The sequence below is a fragment of the Macaca fascicularis genome, chromosome 2 (genome assembly GCF_037993035.2).
Source record: "Macaca fascicularis isolate 582-1 chromosome 2, T2T-MFA8v1.1".
Taxonomy (NCBI): Eukaryota; Metazoa; Chordata; class Mammalia; order Primates; family Cercopithecidae; genus Macaca; species Macaca fascicularis.
The window spans coordinates 80,608,711-80,622,126 of record NC_088376.1 but is presented as its reverse complement, the minus strand read 5'-3'; the positions used below and the strand labels follow the sequence as shown (position 1 = coordinate 80,622,126).

At 37.0% G+C, this 13,416-nt stretch overlaps 1 protein-coding gene across 26 annotated transcripts in view; it reads left to right on the top strand.

Annotated features, from left to right (window-relative positions):
• Positions 1 to 13,416, top strand: part of MECOM (MDS1 and EVI1 complex locus) — a 595,213-nt gene that overhangs the window by 547,978 nt on the left and 33,819 nt on the right. For 14 of the 26 annotated variants that reach the window (XM_015445503.4, XM_074033749.1, XM_005546318.5 and 11 more), the window contains 4 exons: positions 88 to 190; positions 3,931 to 4,147; positions 8,464 to 8,611; positions 9,979 to 10,132. In XM_015445503.4, coding sequence (XP_015300989.1) covers positions 88 to 190; positions 3,931 to 4,147; positions 8,464 to 8,611; positions 9,979 to 10,132 — 622 coding nt within the window. Of the gene's footprint in view, positions 1 to 87; positions 191 to 3,930; positions 4,148 to 8,463; positions 8,612 to 9,975; positions 10,133 to 13,416 lie in introns of all 26 variants that reach the window. The other 12 variants (XM_074033751.1, XM_015445501.4, XM_005546317.5 and 9 more) reach the window with 1 other exon arrangement.

Sequence of the window (13,416 nt, the reverse complement as noted above, 5' to 3'; positions counted from 1 at the left end):
GGTATCTTAGTGTATATCTTGACCTTTGTTAATATATATACATCTCTCTCTTTCCTGATTCCATCCCCCTTTATTTTCTCTTTAAAGATATTCTACAGAGTAGTTGCAGACATTGCGCCGGGAGAGGAGCTTCTGCTGTTCATGAAGAGCGAAGACTATCCCCATGAAACTATGGCGCCGGATATCCACGGTTGGTACCACTCAGGCCACTCTCCTTATCACCTTATCATTGCAACTATAAAGTAGCATCGAAAGCGTCCATTGTTCTTGGTGTTTGTTACTTTCCCTGGCTTTTCAATGTCAGTTTTAACAAGTTCCTTCTCTTGAAGCAGCTATTTTCTTGGTTTGACATCTGGTCACTATTACAGTGAAGCTGAAGTAAGCAGAGGTCTTCCTTAAAGTGGAGGTCAAAGGAATTTTGAGTATTTGCGCAGAACCTCACCTAGCTATGCCTTTTGTCAATGCATTAGTCTATGGTGAGGATCCTTTCACTGTGTAGGGGGCCTTTCAGAGGCTTGATTTTGAGCTTTCCTAAATCAAGGGAATGTTTCTGTCATCTAATGTTCTATTACTGGGAAAAGTTTCTACTGCAGGAAAATCTTAGCCAATATGACCATATGGGAGGGGTGTCAGGGAAGAGGCCTTGGGGAAAATGTACAGATGAAGAAATTTTAGAGGCAGAGGAATTTTTTTTTTTTTTTTGAGACAGAGTCTCGCTCTGTTGCCCAGGCTGGAGTGCAGTGGCCGGATCTCAGCTCACTGCAAGCTCCTCCTCCCAGGTTTACGCCATTCTCCTGCATCAGCATCCCGAGTAGCTGGGACTACAGGTGCCCGCCACCGAGGCAGAGGAATTTTTATTTGCCAGAGGCATATTCTAAATAAAAAGATAATAAAAAATAATGATCATCAGTAGTGATGCATGTTTAGGTCAGATAAAGATAAAATTTTGCTTATATTGATTTGTATCATTGAGATGGAAATTTAACATATATTTTTCTTCTTCCTCTTTCTGTCTCCTAGTATAATGTGATTTGGTTCAACATAATCTAGTGGCATCTTTAGAATATTTTGTAGTTGGAAGGTCCCATAGAATCAGGGATCACCACCCTCCATCCCTTTAGCATCCCAGATGGGAAAATCTAAGCTTTTGCTTTTATATCTCCAGGAAGCTGCCACTCTTGGCGGGTTCTCTTTACTTGAACATTTTTTTCCTTTGGACTGCATTCTGCCTCTTTGTAGGTTATACAAGAGTAGTGGTATTTGCAGGGTGACGGGGAGGGCTGGCGGGGGTAGTGGGGCGGGGGGGAGGGGGGCACGCTTTTGGTGCTCATTTTCCTCTTAGCAACTCTGACATGCAAATAGCTTTAGAAACCTAGAGTTCCCAATTAGCCTGGTAGAGTTTGAGCCTGAAGGGGGTGGCTGGCCCAATGGGAAAGGGCTTTTTGGCAGCAAGGAGTTCTTAGATGATAAAGAACTGCAATCTGGGCTTTCTCTGGTGCAATGAATATTTCATCTGTAAATGTTAGACCTAAAAAAGGTTTTCAAACAGTTGTTTTTTTAAATATTAATGATTAGGTTAATACTCCAAAAGTTCTAAATAGAAGCGACTATTCTTTTAGGGCTGCCATTCATAAATTATTTTCCTTTACAACACTCTTGAACCCATCAGTTGCTTCTTGTTTTCAATGTATCATGTTTATATCCATACATACACTACATATGTTTCATATATTTCTTATAATATTTAAATGATGATTTGTATTTTATACTTCTAGGATTCAACTCTTCCTAGGAAAGAAAATAAAACACATGCATTGCACACCTACTGTATGATAGATATTATATATTCTCTCTATATTGTCTCATTTACTCTTTTATGCATAGAACCTGTGGGAAAGAAATTATATCCATTTTACATATAGGGAAACTGAGCTAATTAGGCTAAGTGAATTGTCCAAGAATGCATGGCTAGTAAGTGGTGGAGTCAGGATTCAACCCAAGATCGTTGCTGTCTCTGATACCTAGGCTTTTTCCATGCATTATGTAGCCTGGAGATTCTGTTTGTGTTCAGACTCTTGGCTGAGGTCCTAAATATAGATCTTAAACATATGAATAGTATTACAAACTCTAGGAAATGTTTCTATTAACTAGCTAATGTCATTGAGAATCCTGTCTTTAGAGCCAAGTTGAGTTTTTTTAGAACACCTCCCTCTCTGGACCCTCTAAATCCAAAGACAAACTGTTGAATCTTAAAACACCTCTCTCTCTCGACCCTCTAAATCCAAAGAGAAACTGTTGAATCCACATGGTAATTTCTTTACCTCTCTGTTACCACTGTTACTGGTTTAGTTTAAACTAAACCAGCATCTTATGTGGATTTCGGCAGCAGTGTCTCAATTGGTCTCTCTGCTTGACTTCTCTTGCTGCAACTGGGGAAAATTCTTCTAAAAACCAAGTCTGAATATATCCCTGCTTTCCGACTTTCAGTGGCTGTTTTCCTTCTTAGCATAGATTTACAAAGCCCCTGGTGAGCTGCACCCCCTCCAACTTCATTTTGCACTCCTCCCTTTTGTGTGCTCCGTGAACCTACCATACCTCACTACAGCCCTACCTTTCTGTGGATGTGCCATCTTTTTTGCCTCCATCACTGGTCTGTTCATGCTGTTCCCATTACCTGAAATGTGCCCCCTCCTTCCACTTCACCTGGCTGATTCTTACTCATTACAGAACCTTTTCAGAACCTCCTTTCCCCAGATTTGATGGATTAGTCCTATTTCTCTAGGCTCCTTTAAGCCCTATGCTTTCATCTGCCATAAAATATATCACAGTCTCTTTGTTCATATGTATATCCCCTTAAATTTCTTATATATTCATTCCCTAGAAAAATGCCTAACATTTGGTAGGTGACTAAAGTATTCCCCCAAAAACGTTCAATGAACAATTGAAAAGTAACATCTTCCTTGGCCATAGGTCTATAAAAGAGGGATTATGTGTCATATTGTTTGTCGTGGGTATTTTTTATCAGTGTGAGCTGTTTTCAAGACTTCTGTGATTGTACCTGTGTGATCTGTGCAGAGTGTGGCTTTATGAGTGGGCTGAAAGCTATTCAAAAGACAAAAATAGAAACAATACCATCACTACCTGACATTTTATAACCTTGTTGTCTCTACACCCCACTACTACCATTTATTTATCTTATTAATTTAAAGTGGAAATTAATGATATGTTTGCTATTTAACAAAGCTATGCCAATTTGCACTGACCCTGGGGTAACATAAATTAGCCTAGAAGGGTACTAAAAACATCCTGTGTCCCATTTTTAGTGATGATGAATGTTAAACCATTTCCAAGTTTGCTGACATTAACCAGGCTTAAGCATGGGTCAGATACAGACTCTGTGTCCCATGTTCTTTCCAGATAACCTGGCACTGGCATAATAAGAAGTGTATGAAATAGAAATGGTTTCAAAACCTTACACAACCACATAGCTCTATACTCCCTGACTGTTTACATTTAACTTCTATGAACCTGAAATCCTCATCTGAAAACTAGGATAAAAATCTGACCTATAATTCCTCATTATCAGGTTTTAAGGAATGTCAGTAATCCACATACAGGGTTGAGAAAATATATGACGCTCAGTAAGTCGTATTTATTATTTTTAGTATTCTCTGAACCTGAAAAGGTTTAGTCATAAAGTTTTACTGATCAGGAGGATATACTCTAGTCACAGCCATTGCTTATGTTATTGTTCCAGTCTCTCTTCTGGGTTCTTTACATATGATATTTCTAATCCACATTAAAATTGACATGATAGAAATGACAATCAAATAATACCTCTTACATCTCATAAAATTTGGTAAGATTGGCTCGTTTGTGATGGCAACTCCTGACCACCCAATTCTAGTAACACCTGAATTGTTTTCACAGAAGAACGGCAATATCGCTGTGAAGACTGTGACCAGCTCTTTGAATCTAAGGCTGACCTAGCAGATCACCAAAAGTTTCCGTGCAGTACTCCTCACTCAGCATTTTCAATGGTTGAAGAGGACTTTCAGCAAAAACTCGAAAGTGAGAATGATCTCCAAGAGATACACACGATCCAGGAGTGTAAGGAATGTGACCAAGTTTTTCCTGATTTGCAAAGGTTAGAAATGGCATGTTGTACCTCAAAACTTGTGTATTTATTCTGCAATGTTATGCTGAATTTTGAGGCTTTGTGCAGATGGAAAATTTGGAACTCCAAAGAGCTGGACAAATGCACTCGTGACATGTTCAGAAATCATATTTGCCTGGATATTCTCATCTGTCAAATATTTACAGTGAAATCGGAATTAGTTATTTTGATGTCACATGAAAAATAATGTTATATTATTATTAAATAGTGTTATTAAAAACTGAAGGCTTAACTTTATAGTAAATTACGATTTAGAGTAAGTATAAAGAGTGCTGGAACAAATTAAAGTAATCATATGTCAAGAAACAATAAAGCTGCCCCTAGAAACATTCAGACAGTTTTTGAAAGGACTAGATCTGGCATTCACTTAATGACAGGTAAATGATCTTTCGATAGAGCAGTAATTCATAGATTTAATTTCAACAATTTATCTAAATTGCATATATATAAAAGAATAAGAGAAACTTGTTTGATTTCCCAAAGTGTTGAATTTCCTAAAAGGTAAAAGAGAAACACAATTATGTAAATGAGGTAATTCTTTAACACTTATTTTTAACACAATGAAAATCATATTTCAGTGACATATTAACTTGTTATAGCCTTTTGAATTTTATTCTATAACTTTTTAAAATTGCTGATAACAACACTAGAACCTACTTTTTGAAAAGTATATACTAATTGTACTACAGAATGGTCTTTAAGATCAGAACAGTTTAGAACAGTTAATGGATCTTTTTGTTTGTTTCTACCTAATGATTTTTGCCTTGGTCCACAAATAATTTTAATAATTGTATTCATTTACTTTGCTTTTAAATCTGGAAATTGTCCTTGAAACCTGTAATCAGAATTTTAAATGCACATCACATTATATTTAAATGGGAATGGTAGTATATCAAATGGCCTTACTCAAGAATGGGAATTACTCAGACTTTGTCTTTGACAGTTTACCCTTTTGATTCCTTTCCTTCTTTCCTGAATCCTTTTATTCCTCTCATTTTCACCTCACGTGTTGCCCTACATCCTCTTCTCTTGGTTATACCTCTTTTAGGAAAGGATTTCATCTAGTAGTTGTTCACTTTAAGGCATAAATGACTAAAAGGCATTAAGCATAATCCTTTCTGTTGAGAAGATTGAATAGAAAGAATAAATATCTAGCTTTGAAAATTTAGGACTAATTTAGTTATTAGAGAGTAAACATTTTATGGAATAAGAGGGCTTTCCCAGAACCTTTTAAACTCACTTCTGCCACTTCATATAAATCTTCATAGAGAATAAATCAATTATATATGTTTAGCAAAGTGTGGATTTGTAATAAAAAAAAAAGCATGTCCCCTTAATATAATTGTGCCCAAATTAAAAAAAAATGGAGCTGATAAACACAAATGAGTAGGAAAATATTTATTCTGTAAAGTAATATCTCTGGTGTCAGAAATAAAGTTGATTTCCTTCAGCTGTATTGTAAAAAATAATGAATGGCATTATAAAGCAAAAATTGACAAACTAAACACTAAAATGTATTTCTTACTTCCTACTAAGAGTATACGGCAATACTTCTTGGGTGGAGAAAGCCTCTTAATCTGCCTTGCTGTAAGATTAAGCCTGAGTCAACTCTATCTAATGCTGAAACCAACTGTTAGTTTAGTTAATTCAGTCAAACATTTAGTAGAAAACAATAAGGAAATCTAATGATCTGGCATTGCGTGAATTCTCAACATTTATATTTTGGCAGCCCAGCCATATGGATAAAGCACGTCACTATGCAATTGGATACTAATCGTCCAACTGGTATTTTTGGTTATAAATTATATAATCTAGCCACATTCAGAACCTTTATTTTCTGAATATTTTTTACTTTATTGAATGCTGCGTTGTCACTTTATACTTTAAATGATGAAAATTACTTTCTGGTCATGATCTATTCTTCTGCTGTCTATCCTGTATGTAAAATCTTGAGAAAAGAATGCAAACAAAAAAATAGGAGCAAGAAAGAAACAAAGGATGATGTGCAAAAGATGAAAAGAGCTGAAAAGAACTCAAAAGGCTCATCAAGGCTCTATAGATTGAGATAAAATTCCATGAAAAGCAGAGAAGTCTCACTGACTGGATTGCTTCTATGTTTATGAAAGGAATGCACATTTACTTTTGTGAAAGTGACTTGCTTTTTTTGTGCTTTTTATTACTGATTAGCTGGAAGCTAATAATACTATGGGACAACATGGAGTTTCTGCTCGATTAGGAGAAGCAAAGAAGGGAAAATTCCTTTTGCTTTGTTATCTTTTTACCCCTACATGCCATATACTTACAATATACTCTTAAAATTAAGCCATATCCTTGGAATTAGGGGGAGGAATAAAACTCAACATATAGGCCAATCTTTTGCCACTAGATTTCAGGGTTTATGATTTGATATATAGTGTAGTGGCATATATATCATACAATGGCTTGCCTTTATGGGTTGCTGGGGACGGACAGTGAGAACTGCAATCTGTGCAGTGATTTTGGAGGATGTCCCTGACTCATTTCAATGTTAACGACAGTTGTTGGTATCTCTGTCTTAACTCTTTTATTAACATTCCACTCTGTAACAAACAGAGGATTACATATTGTAGATAAAGGTAGGGGCTTTCTTATGACTCCACATACCTGTACTCTCCTAGTACCTGTTGTTCACAGAGATACCACCACCTGTGCTCGGAATAGCATTTCCAACTCAATTGATTCACGGGGCAGGAAAAATGAGTTCTTGTGCCAGTATGAATAGAGTTGTGGGGAGGAAGCTGAGAAAGAGAAAACGTATAGGAAATGCATTTCTAATTTACCAAGATATGAGAATGGGCACCATTTTCTTACATATACTCCCGCTCACACAGTCTGTATGACCACTGGATAAGTTATTCTAGGTGCGCAAAGGTCTTAATTGGTACTGATAGTTATAGTATTCATCCCACAAAGAAATAAAAGAAAATAAAAGAATGCTTTCCTGGTTGGTACTTTTTCTTTTCTAAATAACTTTTTTATTGCGGAGCACTTAAAATATACACAAAACTAGAGAGGGGATAGTATTTTTTAAATCCCATATGTTAAGCTTTAATAATTATCACATGAAGTCAATCTTGTCACTATACCTGCTTTAAATTATTTGAAACAAATCCTGGACATTGTATCGTCTTATTCAAAAATAGTTTAGTATGTATCTATAGAAAGTAAGGACTCCTTAAAAACATAAGTTCAATACCACATTAAAAATAATTTCTTGCCAGGCGCGGTGGCTCACGCCTGTAATCCCAGCACTTTGGGAGGCCGAGGCGGGTGAATCACAAGGTCAGGAGATCGAGACCACGGTGAAACCTCGTCTCTACTAAAAATACAAAAAAAAAAAAAAAAAAAAAAAATTAGCCGGGCGCGGTGGCGGGCGCCTGTAGTCCCAGCTACTCAGGAGGCTGAGGCAGGAGAATGGCGTGATCCCGGGAGGCGGAGCTTGCAGTGAGCAGAGATCGTGCTACTGCACTCCAGCCTGGGGAACAGAGCGAGATATACAAATTTTAGAAAATGGAGGCAAACATTTGAGAAGATAAAACATTTTAAACTTTAAAACAGAGAAACTATGCTTGTGAGAAACTTCTAATCATGTTTTTCTTTTAGGGGGCTTAAATACTGCACCCACTTAAAATATTACACACCTTTTTTCCCCCAGTTCTTAGGTTTTGTATATTATGTGTGTATACATAGATATATATGTGTGTGTATACACATACACACACACACACACACATCCATGCATCAATCCATCCATCCATCCATCCATCCATCCATCCATCCATCCATCCATCCATCCGTCCATCCTAGGTTCACTAGAGATTATATACATTAGACAGAATACTTGCCTATGTATTATTAAGCATTTTCTGTTTGAGTGTTTATGTTTCAATTAAGTGAGTATTAGCAATACGTGTTGCTGTTAGAATTGTGTAGTGAATCCAAAACTGGACAAATAGCTTGTTGTTTATCATGCTCTTAAATCGGCAGATAATCCCTGCCAGCTGTATCAGATTTATTTTCTAACAACAAGAGCACATCTTCATATTGGTGACACAGTCCAGGAGACACAGTCCAGGAAACATAAAATGCACTTTCGTCTGTCACAAGCCTGTTTCTGCTCTTTCCTCCTTCTCAGTTCAACTCCTTTTCCTTCTTATTTCTTTAATTGTCAGTTGAATTAGCAATAAAATGATGTTCTGTTTATGAATGCATCCTTTGTCTTTTAAAATCTGTTGTTCTCTTAACAGCCTGGAGAAACACATGCTGTCACATACTGAAGAGAGGGAATACAAGTGTGATCAGTGTCCCAAGGCATTTAACTGGAAGTCCAATTTAATTCGCCACCAGATGTCACATGACAGTGGAAAGCACTATGAATGTGAAAACTGTGCCAAGGTACAGTGAATTTGTAGGCTACTTGGCCTCTCTCTGTCATCCTGCTCTCTCTTAATCCATCACTTGCTACGATATATAAAAACAAGCCTTCAGAGGGGAAACTATAAATATCTTGAGAAAAGTACACTGAGTGTTGTATGCGAAAAGGCATTAGTAGAGTGTATAAAAACACTTAGTGGGTATCCTTTTATTTTTGTAAGGGAGGAAGTGAGGCTTAATGGTGAGTTCCAGAACTAGGTGTCAGACATCCTTGGTAAATTCCTGGTTCCGCTACTGATTTGCCAGCGTGGAGTTGTTTTATGGCCTTGTGGAGAATGAAAATTTTATCCAATTCATGTTACTGATTGCTTTTAATAGCAATTTGTGAGGAAGTCACATAAAATTTCTGAATGCCTATTCAGAAAGAATGGGTGACTCTTACATTTGCAGATTTTTCCAACCAAGGGCTCACCGTAAATTATGACTTGGTTCTAATTAAAATGTGTAGAGCCTCTGTCAGTGCTGAACAACATAAGGATGATATGGAAGTACTCAACTTAGACCATAACTGTGAACTATGGTAAAAGTAATTCACTTCTTTTAATTTCATGTTTCTTAATTAACTCAAAGATGTCCTGGTGTCATTAAAGTTGCTTTCTATTTCCAAAACACATTTCCTAGCATTTTAATAGCTTTTTTTTTTATGCCAATGGAAATTTCTGTACCCCACCAGGTTACTGGGTAATCATTCTCCTGTGATTACCTTGTTCTGTGCACATTAAAATTTCGTATGTTTTTTCCTCATAAAAAATTAAAGACATTTGAAATTTCTTTAGGGATGTTTTGCTCTCAGATGTGTTGAGTGGCTTTTTTATTTTTGTTTTTAGTACAATGTCTAAAGGAATGGTTTTAGCTTGCTGGTAAGTCACTGAAAGAGTGTTAGAATTTAACACCTTAGGGAAGCTCTTTAAATAGATTTAAGGTATGTTAGTCAAAATCCTCCAAATTTTTGTACACAATGTGTCTTTACTTAAAGGGTGAAAAAAGCACACAAGTTTTAATAATGGCATAACCAGCATTTTATTACTTAACTCAAGTCACTCTAAGTGGTATCAAAAAGGGTCTTGAATAAGGCCTAATGGCGCCATTCATTATTTGCTCAACTGATACCAGTGGATACACCATGCTAAGGATATAGAGCAGAATAATTTACAGTTCCTACCCTAGAGGAGAGTACATTTTGGAAATTGGAGGAGAGTACACTTTTGGTCTTTGGGGTAAAGAAAAACAAAACAAATAAGGAAAGTTTCTTCTTGAGTCATCCCAGGTCTTCTTTATTGTGCCCTTGAGTTAAGTTTCTTGATTAATCAGTACTCATTTCCTAGCAGGTTTTCACGGACCCTAGCAACCTTCAGCGGCACATTCGCTCTCAGCATGTCGGTGCCCGGGCCCATGCATGCCCGGAGTGTGGCAAAACGTTTGCCACTTCGTCGGGCCTCAAACAACACAAGCACATCCACAGCAGTGTGAAGCCCTTTATCTGTAAGTTTTCAACACTCCAGCCCTCCTTCCCACATCTGTCTCTCCTCCAAAAGGCACTGTGACCAGGAGAGTGACTGCACATGGCCTTTAGAGGGTCACTGTGTTAGCTATTTATGGTCCAATACAGTAGGGCTATTTATGATTACAAGTAAATCTTTTATAATCAGATCCATGGTATTTTGTCCTTGATTCCTGGGGTGTTTTCTTTTAGAAGAAGTCAATAACAGGTAGAGGAAAGAAAAGTCATTAGATAATCAAAGGGAAATCTCTCAGGTTGTAGGATTTAATCAGGACAATCAGATTTGTCTCATATCGTAAATGTTCATGGCTTGGTAAAGCAGCAAATAGCAGACATCACTAAATAAGATGAAGTGATTAAAAACTTGTTCTGGAACAGAAAGAGCTGGAAGAACCCCACCTGGGAAGTGGGCTTATGGCTCTGTGTGCATGTATGTGAGTATATGTGTGTGGAGAGAGCAAGGGGGATGAAATGCTTTTTAATCTACCCATTGTTGCCGATCACAGGCTGTCGGACCTGTAGTTCTCTGTTACTTGAAGAAAAGCAGAACATTTTCACTTAGATGCTGGACATGCTGTTTCTCCTACCCACTGCACCAAAGCAAGTTTATAGGCAATGTGCTTTTAGGGGACATCTGATCTGACCACCTACTTAGAACATCCCTGTACAGAGCACTGTAGTAACATCCTTCAGATACAATAAAACTCAGCTCTCATTTGCTTTTTCTTCTGTCCACCCACTCCTATTCTCTGTATTGTGCTCAAACATTTTTTAAGTAAAATCAGTTGTTCTTAGTCTACCTGGGCAAAAATTCTGGGCTGCTTTGATTCCATGGCTTGGCTGAACATATAAATACAATGACTTATTGAGTTGTGCTACAAAATTCAAGACTGATTTTGGACCCAGATACACATAGAATTGGTAGAAGCATACTCAGCACTTGGCAAGACCTCTGACTTTGGTTTGTAAAAGGTATATGAGACACTACTACAGGACCTGATGGGAAAAACTAATTTTCAGTGCCAACATGGAGATGCCAGAGACTAACTCTGCTTTGCCTTGACACAGCCTTCTTTTGTGTGTCCAAGCACCAAAAGAGCTTTTCTTTCCTTTTCCAGCTTACACTAGAGTCCTGTTTTGCTCATATGTTCTTCTGTTCCCCGGGTGAAGAGGACTAGCAGATAAACAAAAGGGTGCTCTCGTCTCCCTTGGGGAAGCTCTGTTGAAGGTCACGGGAAATAAAGCATTCAATAGAAATTTTAGACTTCTTGTCTCAAAAAGGCATTCCTGACTCTTAAGTCTTAATGCCCTGAAAATGTACTTGGAAGTACTACAGGCATACGATATTAAATAGTTCATTTATTTCTGATTCCTCAGAAATAAATTTTGGTAAGTTTTATTATGTTTTGATGTGAAAAAAACTAGAATAAACCACAAAGAATTCTGATCACTCATTTAATGCTTTCTCTATTATTTAAAATAAAAGTCAGAAAATATAGACTTCTACTCTCGAAGATTCTGGGATCTGGAATTTTAATTGTGTTGAAGACAAGTGTTTCACTTTAAAGTGTCACAGGGTGTCCCTTTCCAATCAGATTGCATAAAGTATTTCCCTTGAATGATTTTCGGTAATTATTGGTAAATTTAAATAGCAGATGGCATTTTTTAAAATTTAAAATCTTACAGAGAACCATGGAGTAATTATGAATAATAGCCATGTAATTTCAGAACAAAAGAGTTTAAAGATCAGGAAATGGTGCGGAGACTTGAGTGGAGGAGGTTCACCTAGGGCTGATATCTGTTTCTCACCAGAAGGCCACACACCACGATTTACCCCCACTGGTGTGTTTATGGCAACTGTCTCTTATTACAGTGTGCTGCCACGCTTGAGCCCAAAGTTACCAGTGCTAAGGTAATTACTCACTGCCTTTACAGAAACCTCCAGCTTTCCCAAATAGAAACCACATGCTCTAATAGGCTGAATATATTCAAAATGCCTCTTAATTTGTTTAATAAGTAGAAAAATGCAATGTTAACTGCTGGCTAATTCCTTATTACTGAGAAAATTACAGTAGAGTACAGACTTCAACATCAATTGAACCAGTTTACCTGGAGGCCTGGTAGTTTGTAGTATGCCAGGCCCGTCCTTCAAGTGCTGAAAACAAAGCCTCTGCCTAAGAAAACATCCCAGATTCAATGTTCTTGAGCCCAGACACAGACACCACTCAGCCATGTAACAAAGGGTGCCACCAGAAAAGTCAGCTGAACTTCTGTTACTCCAATAGAGAGAAGCTCTTGATTTTTTTAAAGCCATCTGATTGTAAGAAAGAAGTGTAGAGAGCAACATTTCCTTGCCAATAAATGACAAGCCTTTGAAAAACTTATGTCTTGGTTGAATACTCATCAAGACATTTTTCCAATGCCTTTTAAGAGGTGTTGCTTTCGTACTTTTTTATAATTCCAATAATAAAATGTCGTTATTGCTTGTAGCTGAATTATTCTAATATATCTAGTGAGTGTCTGATGTTTCTACCTTCTCCATGATATGATTTTAATTAGTGTATCAAACAATTTAAGTTAGATGTCTATTTATGGTGTGTGGTTAAATCATGTATACTTTTAAAGCCGACTCTGGTCAATATATTCTGGTAAAATAATTTGAAAAGATGTCACCCACATCTTCTAATCCCATTAAAATGCATGTTATAGCCTCTATAATGTGATTCATCCCACAATTGAAGGCACCTTTAATATTACCAAACGTGTTGATATATGCAACAATACAGTTTAACATTTAGTAGTAAAAGAAAGAGATATACCCTCACTTTAGTACTTCTTGTTTGGATGTATGTGGGATAATCCAAGTTCTGGGTGAGTTTTGCTTGACTGAAAGTTTATAAAATCTCCTTGGCATGGGTTTTTTTGTTTTTTTTGTTTTAATTATTATTGCTTTGACTTAGAAGCACAACCATTCTGCACTTAAAGGCAGCCATTGTATGAAAGCAATAAGTGTTGCATTTTGTCTTCAATTTAATTTCTTAAAATAAATTTGTTTCAACAATTACCAACAAGGTACATCTTGTTTCTGCATGGATTGAACATGCACGGAAGTGTTAAAGTAAGCTCACACATAACGTGGCTCAATCCCATAAAGTGAAATAAAAAAATATGATGCTCGGGGTACTGATACTGTAATCCTGCTGGACCATGAAGTGAGTGAGGAATTTTACCTGGTAAAGGAGTTATTAAGGGTTGCAAAGTTTGG